The sequence below is a fragment of the Aulonocara stuartgranti genome (assembly GCF_965226115.1).
Source record: "Aulonocara stuartgranti genome assembly, chromosome: 8".
NCBI classification, from domain to species: domain Eukaryota; kingdom Metazoa; phylum Chordata; class Actinopteri; order Cichliformes; family Cichlidae; genus Aulonocara; species Aulonocara stuartgranti.
The window spans coordinates 9,011,169-9,030,698 of record NC_138959.1 but is presented as its reverse complement, the minus strand read 5'-3'; the positions used below and the strand labels follow the sequence as shown (position 1 = coordinate 9,030,698).

Here is a 19,530-nt window from a genome sequence, read left to right as displayed (position 1 = left end):
ATGCTTAATAAATAACCTTTACAGACAATTGTTGTATACATTTAAAATAAGTTAAAACAGGAGGGAATATGTTACAGGAAAAATGATTCTATGTTTCTTTACCTTCTTTTAAATGTACAAAGATGCCTTTTGTCTGCCCTTTGCCTATGGTTAGATTAGTTTAGAATTATCTTTTTAGACTTTCCCAGCAAAGACATCTTGTTTCTGGGACATATTGTTTTAGATTGTTTTATCTCTCACAGCTTTCTCCCAGCTCTCTGCTGACGAGACTAGCGCCACATATGGAGTTGTTTATTTTATCTGTTTTGTATTTTCTTATCCTGTTCTCACTGTCTTTCCTATAAAAAGTGCCCAGCCTCTGTACACGTTGTGAGTTGTTCTTAGCAGCTCACCCGTGTACACGTTTGATAAAGAAAGTAACTTTGTCTCATTGTGTCTTTATTTCTCCTGGGTTTTTTACAGAGTTTTCCCCCAACACCAACCCTCCTGTAAAAAAACGGAATCGTCTGGTATTCAGAGAAAATATCACGCGTTTCGTATTGAGCTGAAAAGGAGCAGTTTGTCTCGAACTTCAGCTACAATGAAAAAGACACAAAGCTGGAGTTTTTCTGTGTCTTTGCTGCACAGCTGCCTCTTCTTCTCTCATTCTCTCCCCTCTCTCTCCTGTTGCTACTTCAATCATGAAACTGATCAATGATCAGCTGATTGGGTTTTCTCTCTTGTTTGTTTATCGCTCACTCTGTGCCAGAAAGAGGAAACCAGCGGATGTCGCGCTAAACAACAGCAGCACGTTTAAGCTTGATCAGCTGTTGTTAGAATTTATGTAATATTACTTTCTAGTATCAGCTGATGTTTGCTGGAGCCACAGCTGCAAAAGCAGCTGGTCATGATGTCGGTTTGGTTATCTGGTGAGAGGGAAACATGAAGATGAAACCAGGAGATGTCCTTACTGAATCATCAGAGCTGAACAGGTGATGGAGAAACAGGTTTACCTTTTAGGTGACATAAATGAGTTGAAGGGAAGTTATGAACTGTTTCTGACAAATAACACCAGGATCCTTTTCTAAGTAGCTGACAGCTGGTAACTGTGCAGGGGCGGATCTAGCAAAGTTTTGCCAGGGGCCCAGGTAGGGCATTAACAGGGAGAGGGGGCACAAAGAAATATTTTCTTATTCTCATTTAAAATGTCTCGCTTTTAACAAATAATTATCTGAATCTTACAACAAACGTTTTCATCTGATGTAAAATATATAGAAATCCATTATTGTACATAGTAATTTATTTTATGGTCCCATCATAATTTCTTCAGAAGTAGTGTACTGTATTGTATAAGATGCCAGTATTTTCCCACATTTTCTAGATACTGTACCAGTACTGTGTGTAAAATGCCATCAAAAAGTCAATTAAGTTTTATTCTTTCTCACCTGTCTTTCTGTCTCCTTTCACTTTTTAAAGGTTGCCATGTTAGAAAAAATATTTTGCCCTGCCATGCTGTTTGTTGATGTGGCAAATGAATGGTTTATGAAAATATATCTAAATCTGTCATCAGTATTCAGTAATGATCATGTCTCACCTCTAGTCTTCTCTGTCTTAATTTCAGGTTTTCACCATGTGTTGTAGATAGTTCAGGAGGTTAACTCGACCAAGCAGTCTACTTTCGGGTACTGTTTAGAATACCAGAATAGGGAGGATGGTGTAGGTTTAAGTTTATTAGACTGATACATATATATCAACAAGACAGTGTACATCACTGTGACAACAGCGTTTGTTTTCATTCAAAGGCTTTATGGTTTTTCCTATAATACCTGGTGGGCCGGTCTCTAGTCAAAATGCCCGGGCCGATTTTTTGTCCCAGTCCAGCCCTGACTGCATGTATTGCAAAATTGAAACATGGAACTGCACTGACAGTGAAATTAATCTGTTTTAAACTGAAGTGTCAGTATAAATGCTTTCCAGACAAAATGTAAACTTCTAACATTAGCAGAAAATGTAAATGGTGTGAGGTAATCAAATGTATTTTCTTGCATTTGAATACTTCATATTGTTTGGTTACTATTGGTTGCAGATTTTCAGTTTTCATTTATGCTTTTTCAGCTTATATATCAAATATTGACAAAAGAGTAATATGTAATCCAGGTATATCTGTATAATTATTTACGTCTGATGTGTTATTTAGCTTTAAGATAAACGCTGTTAATACCTGTTTGTGACAGCTGTAGTTACAGCTTTTACTTGTGGCACAATATCTTCATGTTGAAACCAAATAGCCAATTATATAGTCCACCCCTGGAAAAAGGCATAATAACAAGATTATATTATTATCCTTTTTTTTATTTGTTTGTTTGTTGGATTTTAGTGGTTGACTTTGCTTTTTATAGTCAATTTAAATTTCTAGAGGTTTAATGGAGAAATAAGCTGTGATTTTATTGTGGTGGTTTGTTTTGATGTTACAGTTTTTCTCTGTTATTTTATTTTCTTAATTAGTTCAAAAGTTGTATCTTCCAGAAAATTTATTTTTTGTGAAACACAAAATGTTCAGTCAAACACAACAAGTTTTGTATAGAGTTGTTTGATGTATCAATGACATCCAAAGACAGCTCAAATGATCTGTAACATCTGTGTACATTGTGCATGTAATTTTATGTAGGAAATAAAGCTGACTTTTGTGGGATGTGTTAATTTTGTATTTTATAATTTACTAGCATAATGTAAACATACTTCTATTTCTAGTTTGCTTAAAAGTTTTAACCTAAAATCACTGTGCCCTGTAGCATCCCTTATTTATACTTTATCTTTTGCTTTATGATTCTTTTCTTGCTGCTGCTCATTTCTGTTATCATCTCATCCTATTCACAGTTCTTCATCCTGCAATTCCCCTTATCCAGTGGTACATTTCCTCCTTTCCAAAATGTCCTAATAAGATGATGTCTCATCATTAGATATGTCTCTGTGCAGAGTCTGTGCCTTAAAATATAAAGCTCCTTGGGATCACTGGCATTGTGAACAGGTGCTAAATAAATTTAATGAACTGAATGTTAACATATTAGTCCATTAATTTAATGCATCTATGCTTTTCTTCTTTTCCCTTATGCAAGAACAGAACACAACAAGAACACGCAAGATGCTTACATAAATTCAAGAGATGGCCAATCCCTTTTTTTCAGTGTGTCCATCTGCCACTTGCATTTCCTTACCTGGATGATTGAGCATGCATCAAGACATGCCTACTTATTATTATTATTTTTTTAAAACTTAACTTAAACATCTTGAACAAACTTAACATAGCATTTTGTTTGATGTCTTTGGATTAGGGTCAGTTGCACTCTTACACAGATATTCTTCCAAACTTCTGTAGTTGATTGCTTTTCTGCTTATGATTTTTCAGCTCATTGCAATAGTATCAGTTTAATCAAAGAACATTAACAGTTAATATTTTGTTCAGATAAAAAAGTGCTTCATATGTTTTCGATACAGTAAATGTATTGTTTATGAATCTGATATCTGCCATTGAGAGTCATTTTGTTTTAGTGTAAAATAAAATGAAAAATAAAATCTATTATTAACAGACTTCTTGAGATGTAGCAGAATTATAAAATTAGCATATAAAGTTTTGGGTTTTGTTTTTACTGATGACTTATTTACGTAGATGAATACAAATTTATTCATTATTTAAGTAAAGGTATTACTTTAATTAAGCTATTTATTACTATAAATCAGGTTTTCATCATATAAATAACTCCTTTAGACAGCTACTAAACTGGATTTATGTGCAATATGATGGAATTTTCTAAATAAACAATGTTTCACAGCAACATCTGTTTGTTTTAAAGTTCCATCTAGTAAAACCTAGCTTGACATGGCATTTTTGACACTGGTGATATATTTTCTGAGCACTTGAAAAGTCTTAAAACTGTAAACCTGCTGTAAATATAAAATTAATACAAAATTTACTGTTTTTATTTGAAAGTGCTCTGTCAACAGTCAGTGCTGAAGGGGAACATCTTTGGTACAGCTGTAGTAACAGTGAAGTGACTAAAAGCAGATGATAAATTTGGTAGTGGTATTCGCATTCCTGCAATTTTTTATTAGTATAGATAAAGCATGTATGAATGCAGCGTTTATAGCCCCTTTAATGACAATGACAATTTAATTTGCATAGTACATTTCATTACATGGAAACACAATGTGATCACCAATGTAAAGAAATAGGCAAATTTACAATGGCAGGGAAAACAGAACAAAATAAAATAAAACAGAATAACAAAACCTATTAACTGTAGACCTGTGTGAATGGAAAGATTTAGAATCTGGTGTTGAATGTACGGACAGTAATTGATCTCAAGTCAGGTAGCTTGTTCTAAAAAAAACACGACTAAAATAACTGACACTCACATTTAGATCTAATTCTAGAAAAAGTTTCTTAAAAATGAAAAGCAAACAGATATTGTTTTCTTAATGTTCAATGTGAGATATTAAATTTCTTGATATACACTAGAAGCTGTGAAGCTCAGAGAAATTCCCGCGAGTCACCAGTTCCAGGATTAAAGAGATTTGGAGATATATTGTAAGACTTTTAAAGTAAAATGTAGCCTACTTCTGACTAATACATATTGATTTCAGTGAAAATGTCTTGGCTTCGCAGTTGGACACTTAAGCATTTTTTTTTATTCCATCATTTAAACTAGACCTGACCTGATTTGCAGTCTCCAAGGTGAAGCTTGAGCACACCCTTATTGTGCAGCTGTACCCAGTGGTAAAACTCATTTGGCATTGAATGGACTCTTGCATTATATGGTACATTATCATAGTAGTGGTTAGTTAGGGGAAAGAGTCTATCTGGGTGATTACTAAAGGGCCAGAATCCATACAGATGCACTGTTTCACATAATTCCAGGGCCAGACTAGTTATATATAATCCAGTGCTAGGTCGATATTCCTTTAACCCCTGGGATTTCCAGAATTTGTCCAGTCTTTCAAGGTACAGAGGGTTTAAGAAGATTGGTTGAATAGGGATTTTCATGTCCTCAATGGCATACACAGCCCGCTGACACACACCCCTACTAAAACCAAAGGAGAAGCAAGGAAAGAGGAGCAGGGAGTTGCCATACTGGTGGAGGCTGTCTGCAAACGGCCGGCGACGTCCCGTCAGTGACCCATACCTGCAAATTAAACAACAACGCTTAAAGCAACAAGACAAAAAAAAAAAAAACCAATTCAGTTCCATGTTAGAATAAATGTTTGCTCACTTATTTATGAAGATGGTTGGGTTTGCTGTCACAAGGTTAGTCTTTATGCCAACATCATTCTTAAATTCATTTTCCAGAGGAGGTAGGTTGCACCTGAAAACACAACAAAATATTTCTTACAGAGAGATGAGTTGTCGTCATGATTTTGGTGCTATACACATGACATATTTCTCACCTAAAAACAAAATCAGCTGAATCAATTATTTTTCCACAGCCGCTGTTTGTCAGAATCCCACCACTCCCAACAACTGAACAAGTGTCCCATCTCTTTTTTGAGAAAGGATTTTCCTGGAATTGACATCAACAGATTACACATTACAAAAAGAGCAAGATTTATACTGTTTCTAATGTATTATGTGTGAGAGACAAGTGCTCATTGTATTTAAGGAATTATGTCAAATCTGTAGGATGAGAACAACAAAGAAAAAGGTCCAAAGTAATGTGAAATTCAGAATAGCATTCATTACATGCCTATGTATTGTGTTAGGGTTGAAAACTTTTGATTTTTTTTATTTAAATTATTAGATAAAGCTGTTTTAATATTTTATTTATACACAATGCAAATATGCTCATAAACTGGCTCAGGAAATGCGAACGAGACCCCCAAGGCTCTTGAACTGGGCCTTAGAATAATAAGCAGATAGCCAAGGCTACGCAGGGGTTGTTTTTCTTCTCTGTTTCTCATTCCAGGACAAGCAAATACGAGGTGAGGTCGGACTGAACGGGGAGGATTCACAGCAAACTGCCACGTTTGTGTTGGGAGAAGATAATCTTTGTTATTGTCACAGTATAAACCTGTACAGCCCTGATCCAGGGTCATCTTTTCTGTGAAACAGTTCGCTGGTTCACAAAAAAGTCCAGCGCTGTAACTTGTAATTTCAACTGCTCAAACAAATTACATTTTTTAAACTACAAATATTTCTCCTGAATTCCTTCTGAAAAATCTGAACATAACAATTGTAAGTATAGACATTGGCAGTAAGAAACAGCTGGATAGAGCATAATTATCACTTTGACTTTGAATTTGATATGTCATTTTAAATCTTTATGTGTTACTTTCAATATGTTGACAATACAAACCACACTTATATGAACCATAGTCAAGTTAGAAGGTTTTTTGTCCTTTTTAAACCAATAAATAATTAAGAGACAGAACTCTGACAGAACTTATTAAGACAGATGAACTGCTGCAAAAGTACTCTGGGCAGCTAATGTAGGAATATGCTAAAGAATTTCATTTGATTCAATCCGTTAAGGGTGCAGGTCCCCAGATTTAGCACATGACTAAACATGTGATATAAGAACTTAGTAATACTATGTTAGAACATTTGAAGAATAATTAGGACATGAAACATGCAGCAGATTTTGTCTGAGTTCATTCTAGCGCATTCATAAAGAATACATTTCAAGGCATGTTCCCATCTTTAAGAAATACATACTTTGATAAAGGCCTTGAAAAGCACTGGGGTCACGGGAATGACAGTCCTGTCCTTATCACAGACAATCTTAGATCCCACTGGAGTGTTTTCCTGAGTGATAATGCCATTGTTGGATCCATTGCAATTGATGTTCAGCTGTAATCTTGAAAAATAATAAATGAATAAATAAATAAATAAATAAATGTTTAAAGTTAGCTTTAGTGTTAAGGTGAAAGATTTGTGGTTTAAAATACAGTACACCTGTATTGTAAGTGTCATTTCTGCTACGTATGTATAAAAAGCAAACAAATCCCACATGAATTCAGTGTGTTATTTAAAACACTGATTTTATTTTATTTAAAACACTGAAAGCAATACAGTTTTATATTAGTTAATTTCATTTTAATTTCCAATGATGAATTTCAGCTACAGCAAATCAGGCTTACCAGAGAGGGAAAACAATTCAAATAAATGTTTTCATTTATGTAGTATTTGAATAGGCTTCAGTGGTTTGAATGGAAATGATTATTTAACCATAATGAAAGCCATTTAACTTCAGGCAGCTACAGATACAGCATACATGTAGGACAGACAACCTGTCTTTTGTCTTTAGATTGTATTTCATATTAATTTGTCTATTGTTGTATATTATGTTTACAGTTAGTGTTTTTTATGTTTAGTTTTTTCTTTGGCAATATTTGGCTTAACTCTTCAGCAATTAAAGACATTTTTATACAAAGTTCCCTATTCTGAGTGGTTCAAATGTAATTTGACAGTTGAATGATAACCAGTTTCATGTCCTGCTGAACCCCTTCTTAATTCATAAAAAATTATGCAGATGTAATATCTGAAGTTAATTTAAAGTCTCGATTTTATATTTTGTAACTTTTTCTCTGATTCTAAATATAAGAAATGTCAATGCAAATGAAGGAAGCCATTATTAGGTTGGAAAAAAGAGAGCAAAAAATTAACAGACTGATTCTTTCTTTAAAAGAAAGACTGCAGTGAATCAGCTCAGCAGCAAAAAGACCTGAAAGACCACAGAAGTGCAGGATAACAGAATTATTTACATAGTCAATGAGAAGAATTTTACAGCATCTTACCAATTAAGGAACACTCTCAAGTGTACAATCAATAAAGAGATGCTTTCATGAATGTAAATACTAGGGTTGGGAATTGGTAAGAATGTAGCAATTCTGATTCTATCATCAATATCACTTATCAATTCGATTCCTTATTGATCTCCTTACTGATTCTCATTGGCTCCATTTTGGGAGTTACTGCCATCTCTAAGCAGCATATCAAACACATTACATTCATGGAAATTAATTAGATGCTGTGGGTCAAATATTTGTGCATGTTGGAGGTATTTAAGCTCCTTGTTGCAATCGGTGTTGGGTCTGTGTTTCCACAGGCCCCGCAAGTTTAGAGACTTATTCCTCATGAGAACGAAAACAAGACAGAACATCTTCAACCGGTCTTTAACTCGCTAACGAGGGAAGCTTTGGTCAGAACCAGGCGGTGGAGCATAATGCTCATCACCTGTCTCTAGCCCAAATCCTTCAAAGAGCAGCTCTCCTCGTAGCCTTTTTATTGACAAACTGTTACAATATACAATAGTTTACACAATACAACACAACACAAGCACCTTCCACTGTAAAACCCACCAATGGTTCTAAGACAAGACACTATGTGTGTGTGTGTGCACGTGTAAGCATGTGTGCAAGAATGTGTGTGTGTGTGTGTGTGTGTGTCGTGGGGGTGCGTTTGTGTGACTTCCTGCTCACCAAAAGGATCATAAAAGCAGGAAGCTTACAACACAAGAACCAGATCTTTCAGATAGGATGTATCTACAATAAAACCTCCCCCAGCACCAGAGTAGCTGGAGAGGTGGTCAGAGACAAAAGAATGTCTTTGGTCCTACTGCTTGAAACAATGTAGAGATGGTAAGCATAAAAATGACAACATTTAACAATTCAATTTAACAATCGGTGTTTAAGTCATTATTCGAAAAAATAATGTATTACACAAAACACTTTTATTAAAAGTAATTCAGTACTTTACTTCAGCGGTCCCCAACCCCCGGGCCTCGGACCGGTACCAGTCCGTGAGTCGTTTGGTACCGGGCCGCGAGAGTTGAGGCTCAGGTGTGAAATGTATGGTTTTCAGGGTTTTTATCGGTTTTCAGCGTTATTTTGTTATCGTTTTTATCGTTTACTCGGTTTTCCTGGGTCTTTTCATGTGTGTTATGAATTTTTTTCTGTACCGGTACTAGTTTTATTTTGTTGTATTTATCCGCGACACCTTAAAGGCCGGTCCGTGGAAATATTGTTGGGCATAAACCGGCCGTGGCGCAAAAAAGGTTGGGGACCGCTGCTTTACTTAATTAGTCCTAGGAGGAAGTAATCTGTTAAACTATTGTTTACATTACAATTGCTTTTCTCTGTAAAATGACCTGTAATTCACTGTCTAATATCAGGATGTTAGAAGGCTTGAAGTGTATGATCTTACCTGAATCTGTGGTAATTCTCCTCCTGCTTTTTCCATGTTTGATTGTAGAGCTTTTTTACTTTATCGATGGCTTCCCTGTAATGCACAAGCATTCATACACACAGTTAGAAGTATCATGCCTGCAGGTCTGACATGACTCAATCTTGGCAAAAATACTGTCATTTATTAAGAAAAAAGTTATGACAGTGCTCGCTCTTACTTGCAGCCTTTACAAAGTTCAGAGGGCTTTGAGGCACTTCTTTGAGGAAGTGGTCGGTGAAATTCCAAACTGTGAGAAATAAATGAGACAGATTAGTATGTGCACATAAAAAAGTTACCTTTTCTTGTACCCATTTTTTCCCTCAGCTTCATTGCTGTTGTTCTTTTCTGTACATGTGTTGGAAGGTCATGATCTTAACTCATTGTGTCTGAACCCTGTTGTTATGCTACCTGCAAAAATTCCAAAAGTTACCTACATATTCAATATAATATTAGATCAGATATCTGCGTTATAAACAACTTGTTACATGTTTTGTTTTGTTTTTTCATGGTGTTAAATGTCTTGGAAAACAAACTAATTCCACTTCACAGTTTGAAATATCATCGCTGCAGGGCTGACATGGCCAACTCTGTGTTATTCAAAGGTTGCTAGGAAGTACTGGTGGTTTGTGGCAAGTTAGATTGATTAGTCTAGTCAGTATTGCGGTGAAGTTTAGAGTAGTGCCATTGATGATGAACTGGTGCAGAGCAGCTTTACTGCTTCCTGTCATAATTCAGTCACATCAACCATACCAGAGATCAATTTGAATTTAGGTGGATGATCGTGTTTGGATTTACTCACTCACTAATGTGTGCTTCAATCTCGTTGAATTTAGTTGTGCAAATCAATAAAGAGCAGTGAATTCTATTCCCAACTACAACCAATCTTAGGTTTCACACTAAGATTGGCTGTCAAATCTCACTTTAGACCTTACATACTCTTTTTTTAAGGCAAAGCCAATTTAAATCACTCTTATTTATTATTTCTTTTATTTTCTGCTTTTTTTTTTTTTTAAATCAGCTTGTATTTATAAACAAGAAACACTCCTAGAGTGAAAACCTCTGCCAAGGAAGCTCACTCTCTGGGCACTATTAAAGAAACAGCATTGTATTAGGATAGGCTCCAGCCCCCCTGTGGCCCTGATAAGGATAAGCGGAAGAGAATGGATGGATGGATGGATAAACCAGTATAATGTCCTAAATGTTACCAACACAAACAAAGACAGGAGAATTTTAAGTATAGTGTTCAAGATAAAAGATATTTTTGGTAAATTGACTTTATCTGACCTTGAAGAAGATGTCAAAGGTCCAACGTAATTTGATATTTAGAATCCACATACATCTTTTCCTATGTGCCTATACGTAGTGTGATGCTCATTCTTCTTTGTTGGTGAGGGTTTTTTTTGCACCATATGTTTGCAGGGAAGCTGAAATATTTTAATACCTGTAAAGTAAATAGTGAAGAGGGAGTGAGTTTCCTTAGTTGGGGTTTGTAGTGACGTGTGAGAGAATAATTGACATGTAGGCAAACACATAATAAAGTTGGCACACATAATAAAGTTTGCCTGGCAGAGAGCTGGTACAAATGTCCTCCAAAGACCTAATTTTTATTTTTATACTTGAGTGCTGGGTCTGCGCTTCCACAGGCCCCGCTGGTTTTATTTATTCTTGTTAACGACAAGCAAGACGAACATCTTTTACTTGCTAGCAAGGGAGACTGGTCGGAACCAGGCTCTTGGAGCTGAATGCTCCTCACCTGTCTCCTAGCCATTCAATTCAATTCAATTCAATTCAATTTTATTTATATAGTGCCAAATCACAACAACAGTCGCCTCAAGGCGTTTATATATTGTACAGTATATCCTATAATAATAGATACAGAGAAAAACCCATAAACCCCTATGAGCAAGCACTTTGGCGACAGTGGGAAGGAAAAACTCCCTTTTAACAGTAAGAAACCTCCGGCAGAACCAGGCTCAGGGAGAGGCGGCCATCTGCAGCGGCAGCCTACACCTATTGCAGCATACCTAAGGGAGGATTCAGGGTCACCTGGTCCAGCCCTAACTATATGCTTTAACAAAAAGGAAAGTTTTAAGCCTAATCTTAAAAGTAGAGATAGTGTCTGTTAGAGCAGGGCGATATGACCAAAAATATTTATCACGATAAACATTTGAAAATTTGCGATAACGATATAACTGACGATATAATTGACACTAGACAAAATACTTCACAACTCCTCAACTTTATTAGTGCAAAAAATAAAATCAATGTATTTTCACTTAAACAAGCAGCTGTTTTTTATGTGCATTAAAGTTATATAAAAAATTAACAGTGCAAATGCAAATTCCTTGCTGACAGTTTAACCAAAAGGCATTTCCAGTGGAAATTGGCTGACATATCCTCAGCATAACCATGTATAATATCCACAAAACTTAAAAAGAGGTTATACACACACAATACAGTAATATTATGTTGAAGCACATTACGTATCACTCCGCGAGGCTCCTGCCTACAATAGCCACAACGCTCCGACAATCCATCAAGCAGTGCGGCTTCGTAGCTTAGCAAAGTCGTACTAAAACATTTGCCAGATTTTTGAGCGCCGTGTACCACATAAAATCGTTTCGAGGTCAGTAAACACAACCAGAATCCAAACATAAGGCACACGGGATTATAAGGGGCACTGTCGACTTTCAGAAAAATCAAAGGATTGATTTTAAGTGTGCCGTATTTTCCAAAAAACACGGTAATAACGACGGCCCGCTAGCATGTGCTACCAGAAATAGTGCTTTTGTGTATCTGACAGACGAAAGCTAAACCAGTTCCACACCACTGAAGTTGCAGCATTTTTACAAACCAATTCTGGTTCATCCGTTTCATTCAACATCCGCTTTCGTTCTTCTCATTCTCCGTCGCCGGCACGCTTTTTCCTCCATGTGCGTATGAAAACAAAGGTACTGCGCATGCGCGTTTTACCCATATTCTATCACGATATTTCAATTTCTTATCATTGCCCGACATTATACCGGTATTACCGTAAACGGTATGATATGGCCCAGCCCCGGTGTCTGTCTCCTGAATCCAAACTGGAAGCTGGCGCCTGAAAACTGAAGGCTCTCCCTCCCATTCTACTTTTAAATACTCTAGGAACAACAAGTAGGCCTGCAGTGTGAGAGCGAAGTGCTCTAATAGGGTGATATGGTACTACAAGGTCATTAAGATATGATGGGGCCTGATTATTTCAGACCTTGTATGTGAGGAGCAGGATTTTGAATTCAATTCTGGATTTAACAGGAGAAATATGCTCTCTCTTTCTAGTCCCTGTCAGGACTCTTGCTGCAGCATTTTGGATTAGCTGTAGACTTTTCAGAGAGTTTTTTGGACATCCTGATAATAATGAATTACAGTAGTCCAGCCTGGAAGTAATAAATGCATGAACTAGTTTTTCAGCGTCACTCTGAGAAAGGATATTTCTAATCTTATAGATGTTGCGCAAATGGAAGAACGCAGTCTTACATATTTGTTTAATATGTGCGTTGAAGGACATGTCTTGGTCAAAAATAACTCCAAGGTTCCTCACAGCGTTACTTGAGGCCAAGGTAATGCCATCCAGAGTAAGAATCTGGTTAGATACCATGTTTCTAAGATTTTCAGGGCCGAGTACAATAACCTCGGTTTTATCTGAATTAAGAAGCGGAAAGTTAGCAGCCATCCAGGTCTTTATGTCTTTAAGACATTCCTGCAGTTTAACCAAATGGTGTGTGTTACCTGGCTTCATGGATAGATAGAGCTGGGTGTCATCTGCATAGCAGTGAAAATGTATGCTATGTCTTCTAATGATGCTGCCTAAGGGAAGCATGTATAATGTAAACAGAATTGGTCCTAGCACTGAACCCTGTGGAACTCCATAACTGACCTTAGTGTGTGAAGAGGACTCTCCATTTACATGTACAAACTGGAGTCTGTTAGACAGATATGATACAAACCACTGCAGTGCAGTACCTGTAATACCTACAGCATGTTCTAATCGCTCTAATAGGATATTATGGTCAACAGTATCGAATGCTGCACTGAGGTCTAGCAGGACAAGCACAGAGACGAGTCCACTGTCAGAAGCCATAAGAAGATCACTTGTAACCTTCACTAAAGCTGTTTCTGTGCTGTGATGAGCTCTGAAACCTGACTGAAACTCTTCAAATAAGCCTTTCCTCTGCAGATGATCTGTTAGCTGTTTGACAACTACTCTTTCAAGGATTTTTGATATGAAAGGAAAGTTGGAGATTGGCCTATAATTAGCTAAGACAGTTGGGTCTAGAGATGCTTTTTAAGTGAAGGTTTAACTACTGCCAGCTTGAAGGCCTGTGGTACATAGCCGGTTATTAGAGATAGGTTGATCATATTTAAGATTTAAACATTAATTAATGGCAGGACTTCTTTGAGCAGTTTTGTAGGAATGGGGTCTAAAAGACACGTTGATTATTGAAGTTAACTCAGAAAGATCAATTAGAGAAAAAGAGTCTAACTTAATATCAATGGTACTAAAAGTAGCTGTAGATAATATTACATCTGTGGGATGATTATTGGTAATTTTTTCTCTAATGTAAAAATTTTATTTGTGAAGAAGTTCATGAAGTCATTACTAGTTAACGTTAAAGGGATGGTTGGCTCAAAAGAGCTCTGACTTTTTGTCAGCCTGGCTACAGTGCTGAAGAGAAACCTGGGGTTGTTCTTATTTTCTTCAATCGGTGATGAATAGTAAGATGTTCTGGCTTTGCGGAGGGCTTTCTTATAAAGCAGCAAACTTTTTCTCCAGGCTAAATGATGATCCTCTAAATTTGTGACACAGCATTTCCTCTCCAGCTTGTGAGTCATCTGCTTTAGGCTACGTGTTTGAGAATTATACCACGGAGTCAGGTACTTCTGATTTGAGACCTTAGTTTTCACAGGAGCTACAGTATCCAGAGTCGTACGTAGTGAGGAGGTGAAATTATTAACAAGATAATCGACCTCTGTTGGGGTAGCGTTCAGATAGCTGCTCTGTGTTGGTACAGGGCATTGAAGATGATAACAGTTGGTGGATTATATTCTTAAACTTAGTTACAGCGCTTTCAGAAAGACATCTACTTTGATAAAGTCTACTCTCCACTGCTGTGTAATCAATTATTGTAAATGTAAATGTTATCAGGAAATGATCAGACAGGAGAGGGTTTTCAGTAAACACTGTTAAATGTTCAGTTTCTATGCCATATGTTAAAACAAGATCTAGAGTGTGATTAAAATGGTGGGTGGGTTCTTTTAAAGTTTGAGAGAAGCCAAATTGAGTCTAATAACAGATTAAATGCTGTGTTGAGGCTGTCATTTTAACATCTACATGGATGTTAAAATCACCCACAATAATTATTTTATCTGAGCTGAGCACTAAATCAGATAAAAAGTCTGAGAAATCAGAGAGAAACTCTGTGTAAGGCCCAGGTGGACGACAGATGATAACAAGTAAGACTGGTTTCTGAGTTTTACAGCTGGGGTGGACAAGGTTAAGCATTAGGCTTTCAAATGAATTAAAAGTCTGTCTTGGTCTTTCGTTGATTAATAGGCTGGTGGGAAAAATTGCTGCCACACCGAAAACCGGTTCTTGTTGAGAACCGGTTCCCACTGTTTCAATTCCTTGGAGTTGTTTGCCAATTTTGCAAACGATTCCCTTATTGATTCCAGTCGCCCCGAATGACGTCACCACGTTGCGGAGCGTCATTTACCTGGCAGGAAACACGGCGCGTAAGCGGCTCAAACACTAAAAAGTTTGATTATACTTTACGAGAACGGATGACAACAGGGCAACTTGCAATACTTGCAAAGTAGATATTTCATTTAAGGAAACACTACGAATATGCAAAAGCATTTGCTCACAAAACACGTGATAACCTTAAATGAATGTTGTGTTTTTAATTCTGCTCCGGACTCGTGAATCTCAACCCAGCAGCACCGGTAACGTTTGCACATCCTCTCCCATTAATGCGGCAGGTAAATAATCAACTAACAGTGCATATTATGTTAGTGAGATCTGCCTTATTACAAAACCTGCCATTACTGTGTATTTAGGTGACCATGATGAGAGAGACAGACAGAGTCTGGCTCAGATGCTGGCAGTTCTCGCTGCAGTCTACCGGTAGCATCTCCTTTCAGGCCAGGATAGACGAATGTCACCGAGCAGTGACTAAATTTGTGGTAAAAGGCTTGCACCCATTTGCCACAGCAGATGCCCCGATTTTCGGTAAGTGAATGTGTTTAATTGTAGGCAGGGACATTACTGGATATTCTTGTGTAATTGCTACAGAATAATTTATGTTATACTTTGTTATTGCTACAGAAGAATATTTATTTTATTATTTTACATTTACAATTTTTTTCCCCGGGGACCCTGTGACACCCCATTGAAGAGCCGTAGGCTGGATCTTCTAAGATCACACTGCTGTAAGGCCATGTTACTCCTAATTTCTATCTTGTTCAAAGAGAAGATATAAAACAAAGTTCTAAGCTAATCGACCTTAGTGTTCTCCTTTAAAAAAAAGAAAAAAAAAGAATCAATAACAGAATTGATAAAGAATCGAAAATGGAATCTGAATCGTGAAAATCTTATCAATACCCATCCCTACACACCGCCCCCTCGGCCTGTGCTTCGAGATTTCTGGTAGTTAGAATGACTCGGGGGTGTTGATTCATTTAAACTAACATAATCATCCTGCTGCAACCAGGTTTCTGTAAGGCAAAGTAAATCGATTTGTTGATCAATTATTAAGTCATGTACTAACAGAGACTTGGAGCAGAGAGACCTAATATTTAATAATCCACATTTCACTGTTTTACTCTTTGGTTCAGATGTGGATACTGTATTGTTCTTTCTTTGTGATTTTTTATGTTTAAGTTGTTTATTGCTGGTTTTTAGTTTGTTTTTTGTCTGTTTGGGAGCTGACACAGTCTCAATGGAGATGGGTTTTTAGGGGGGGTAGCAGGAAGAGAGAAGCTGCAGAGAGGCTTGTAAGACTGCAACTCTGCTCTAGCCAGCATCCAATAAACAGCCTTCCTTGCCTCCTTTTATTCTGTGAACACAAGCACCACCCATTGTAAAACCCCCCAGTGGTCACAAAAGATAAGGTACTATGTGTGTTTGTGTGTGCACGTGTAAGCACGTGTATGTATGTTAATGTTGTGTCAGTTGCGAACGAAACGGCTCGTAGAGCCGACACTTTGACGTGAACGATGCGAGCCGGCTCGTGTTTCCCCCCCCCCTTTCTCTCACCCTCTCTCTCCCACTTTTTTTCCCACTTCACTCCGCACGCGACTTGTGCTTTGCACTGGGAAGAGGGCGGAGGGATGGTAGTAATATTCTCAGTAGAACAGAGCTGGAGGGAAAGAGAGAGAAAGAGAGCCATGTGTCTTGGAATTTGTACAAGCTCTTTGGAGTTTGTACGTGCTTTGTCTCTTAGGGGCCACCGTATATATTTATTTATATATAAACATATATAAGTAAAACCACATTTTTTTTACATTAGTAATTCGTTTTGTGCATAATTTTATATTGTTGTTAATAATAAATTAATTAAAGCAACAAAACAACCTGAAGAGCCGGTTGGGAGCCGAAAGAGCCGGCTCTTTTTAGCGCTACTACTGTATGTGTCTGAACATGCATGTATGTGCAAGAATATGTGTGTGTGTGTGTGTGTGTGTGTGTGTGTGTGTGTGTGTGTGTCCTCCTGCCCAGAAAAGGGTAATAAAAGCAGGAAGTTTATGACACAAGAAAACAGAACCTTCAGATAGGATGTGCCTATAATAAAACACTTCAGCCTCCCCCACCAACAAACTGGCTGGAGAGATGGTCAGAAACACAGGAATGTCATTGATCATGCTGCTTGAACTAAGACTTACAAATTTAAGTAACACAGTGACAACATTTAACAATTTGACTCCAACATTGAGAACCTTTTAGAGCCTGCACTTCTTCACTTTTTTTTTTAATTTGAGGAAAGAAGTTGAATTAGTACGTTTACTAGAGTATTTTTTGTCACGGCTGGGGGCAGTCGTGTGGTGTATTGAAAAAAGGATCTGTTGGGAAGCATTTAAGTAACAAAGTGTTGCAGGTTACCTTTGTGGTGGCCATCTTGTTTTCCCAGTAAAGAGGAAGCCTGCCTCAATTGCAGCTCTTTTATAGGCCAGTCTGTATTAAGAAGGTGTGTCTTTAGAGTATTTAAAGGGAGCAGGAAATGGATTGGGGGCCATTTTGAAAAGTTGCTGTCTGCATGTGTATGATGTTGGCAAGAGATAATAAAACAATTACTTTAATCAAGATAGAGTGAAGTCTGATGTTTCCCTCACCACCCCTCACTGTGTAACAGTTGGATCCAACTGTTACACAGTGAGGGGTGGTTGGATCCAACTGTTACACAGTGAGGGGTGGTTGGATCCAACTGTTACACAGTGAGGGGTGGTTGGATCCAACTGTTACACAGTGAGGGGTGGTGAGGGAAACATCAGACTTCACTCTCTTAATTAAAGTAATTGTTTTATTATCTCTTGCCAACATCATACACATGCAGACAGCAACTTTTCAAAATGGCCCCCAATCCATTTCCTGCTCCCTTTAAATACTCTAAAGACACACCTTCTTAATACAGACTGGCCTATAAAAGAGCTGCAATTGAGGTAGGCTTCCTCTTTACTGGGAAAACAAGATGGCCACCACAAAGGTAACCTGCAACACTTTGTTACTTAAATGCTTCCCAACATGATCCAAAATGCAGGTACTGGCTGGGGTGCGAGTGAGTGTTTAATTTACAGCGGTGAGAAGGTGACAAAACAGGAAGAGCAGAGCGGGGAGTAAACAAACCTAAACTGGGAAAACTAAAGAACAAAACTAAAACCAGACACTCACAGGAAGAGGAGCAAAATGCACAAAGAGAGATGGCAGCGAGACGCAGAATGAATACCAGGTAACAGCATAATGCAGACTGACATGGAACTAAACAGACCACGCAACAGAGAGCACAGGAAAACACAGGGCTTAAATACACGGGGAGTAATCAGGGAATGGGCCACAGGAGGGAGACACAGCTGGGAGCAATTAGGCTAACGAGACAGGGGAGAGGTAAAACTGAACACACTGACATGAGACATGAACTTTCAGAATAAAACAGGAAACTAACAGACACAGAGAACCAGACAGGACACTGAACTTGACAGGCAGACTCATGAGCAGACACAATAACACCATGGACAGACAGAGGGAACACAGAGAAGTGGGAGCAGGCAGGCAAAGAACAGAAACCTAACAAATGGCAAAATCACAACAGAATACACACTCGGAATGAACAAAAGCATAAGGAAACACAAAACCCTGAGTCCTCAGACTCAGGACCATGACATTTTTAAGACCAAAATGTGTAGTTCTACTTATGTGAAGCATGTGTGTATTTCTTCCACCTCTGGCTTGCATTTGCATTTTACACAGCTTCCCAAGTGTTTCAGAATTGGGCTTGTATAATAAGAGTAAAACACTAACAGAGCTTGACTGTTTTTTTTTCTGTAATAAAAAACAGTTACTTTTTTGTGGTTTCACAGTGATCAAAATATTTGTTTTACTGGCTTCTCCCTTTTCATTTGTAAGTACAAAGGTAGTTACTCACCTTTCTTCAAATGTGTACCAGATAAAAGCGCTCAGCAGACACCCCAAACAGAGGAGATTGGCCATCATCGAGAGCTGTTTCCTCATGTCTCTCCAGTGGTTCACATTTCACAGCACTCAATTTCATTTCACCTTATATATTTTTCCGGGTACTTCCTGTCTGTCTGGTTTGGCTGCCTGTTGCTGCTGTTGCTCGTTTCCATGTTTGTGTGTATGAAGGGGTGTATGTGTTAGTGATGTGTGGAGCCGGGTTTTTGTTTTCTTTCTCTCACCCTCTCTCTTGCACTTTTGTCTGATTCTATCCAATCACTTAAATCACGGTTAAAAACCTATTTATTTAACCTTGTCTTTCCTGCTCGTTAATCTCTGTATCTGATCCCTAGACTTACTCTATTTTACCGTTTATATACACTTTTTTATGGTTTTGTGCTTTTTTACTTGATATTCATTTTATGCTATTCCTGTGTATTAGTGACACTGACCTGTTAGCAAACTTGGTACTTTGCTATGGTCCTATAATATTTATAATATTTATGTCTTATTTTCTGTCTTTTATGTGAAGCACTTTGGTATGCCGTTGGTTTTTAAATGCCGGTTAATTGTTTGAAATTGTTCAGGATTGCAAAAGCCTTGCTGTGCAAGTTTAAAACAATGAGGGTGGAGC

At 37.6% G+C, this 19,530-nt stretch overlaps 1 protein-coding gene and 1 pseudogene across 5 annotated transcripts in view; one reads left to right on the top strand and one right to left on the bottom strand.

Moving 5' to 3' along the window:
* Positions 1-4,237: 4,237 nt before the first annotated feature.
* LOC309712390 (alpha-2,8-sialyltransferase 8F-like) overlaps positions 4,238-19,530 on the bottom strand; it is a 16,518-nt gene continuing 1,225 nt past the window's right edge. Inside the window, exons 1-7 of one of the 4 annotated variants that reach the window (XM_082543121.1) lie at positions 18,868-19,070; positions 9,375-9,443; positions 9,176-9,250; positions 6,686-6,827; positions 5,422-5,534; positions 5,247-5,339; positions 4,238-5,159 (exon numbers count right to left, since the gene is read on the bottom strand). In XM_082543121.1, the coding sequence (XP_082399247.1) occupies positions 4,682-5,159; positions 5,247-5,339; positions 5,422-5,534; positions 6,686-6,827; positions 9,176-9,250; positions 9,375-9,443; positions 18,868-18,953 (1,056 nt within the window). In that variant the 5' untranslated portion in view covers positions 18,954-19,070 and the 3' untranslated portion in view covers positions 4,238-4,681. Of the gene's footprint in view, positions 5,160-5,246; positions 5,340-5,421; positions 5,535-6,685; positions 6,828-9,175; positions 9,251-9,374; positions 9,444-12,050; positions 12,203-12,228; positions 12,855-18,867; positions 19,071-19,530 lie in introns of those variants that run through there. The other 3 variants (XM_082543120.1, XM_082543122.1, XM_082543123.1) reach the window with 3 other exon arrangements.
* LOC309712388 (alpha-N-acetylgalactosaminide alpha-2,6-sialyltransferase 1-like) overlaps positions 17,970-19,530 on the top strand; it is a 15,009-nt pseudogene continuing 13,448 nt past the window's right edge. Inside the window, exon 1 of the transcript XR_014280675.1 lies at positions 17,970-18,174. The product of XR_014280675.1 is annotated as an alpha-N-acetylgalactosaminide alpha-2,6-sialyltransferase 1-like (transcript). The remainder of the gene's footprint in view (positions 18,175-19,530) is intronic.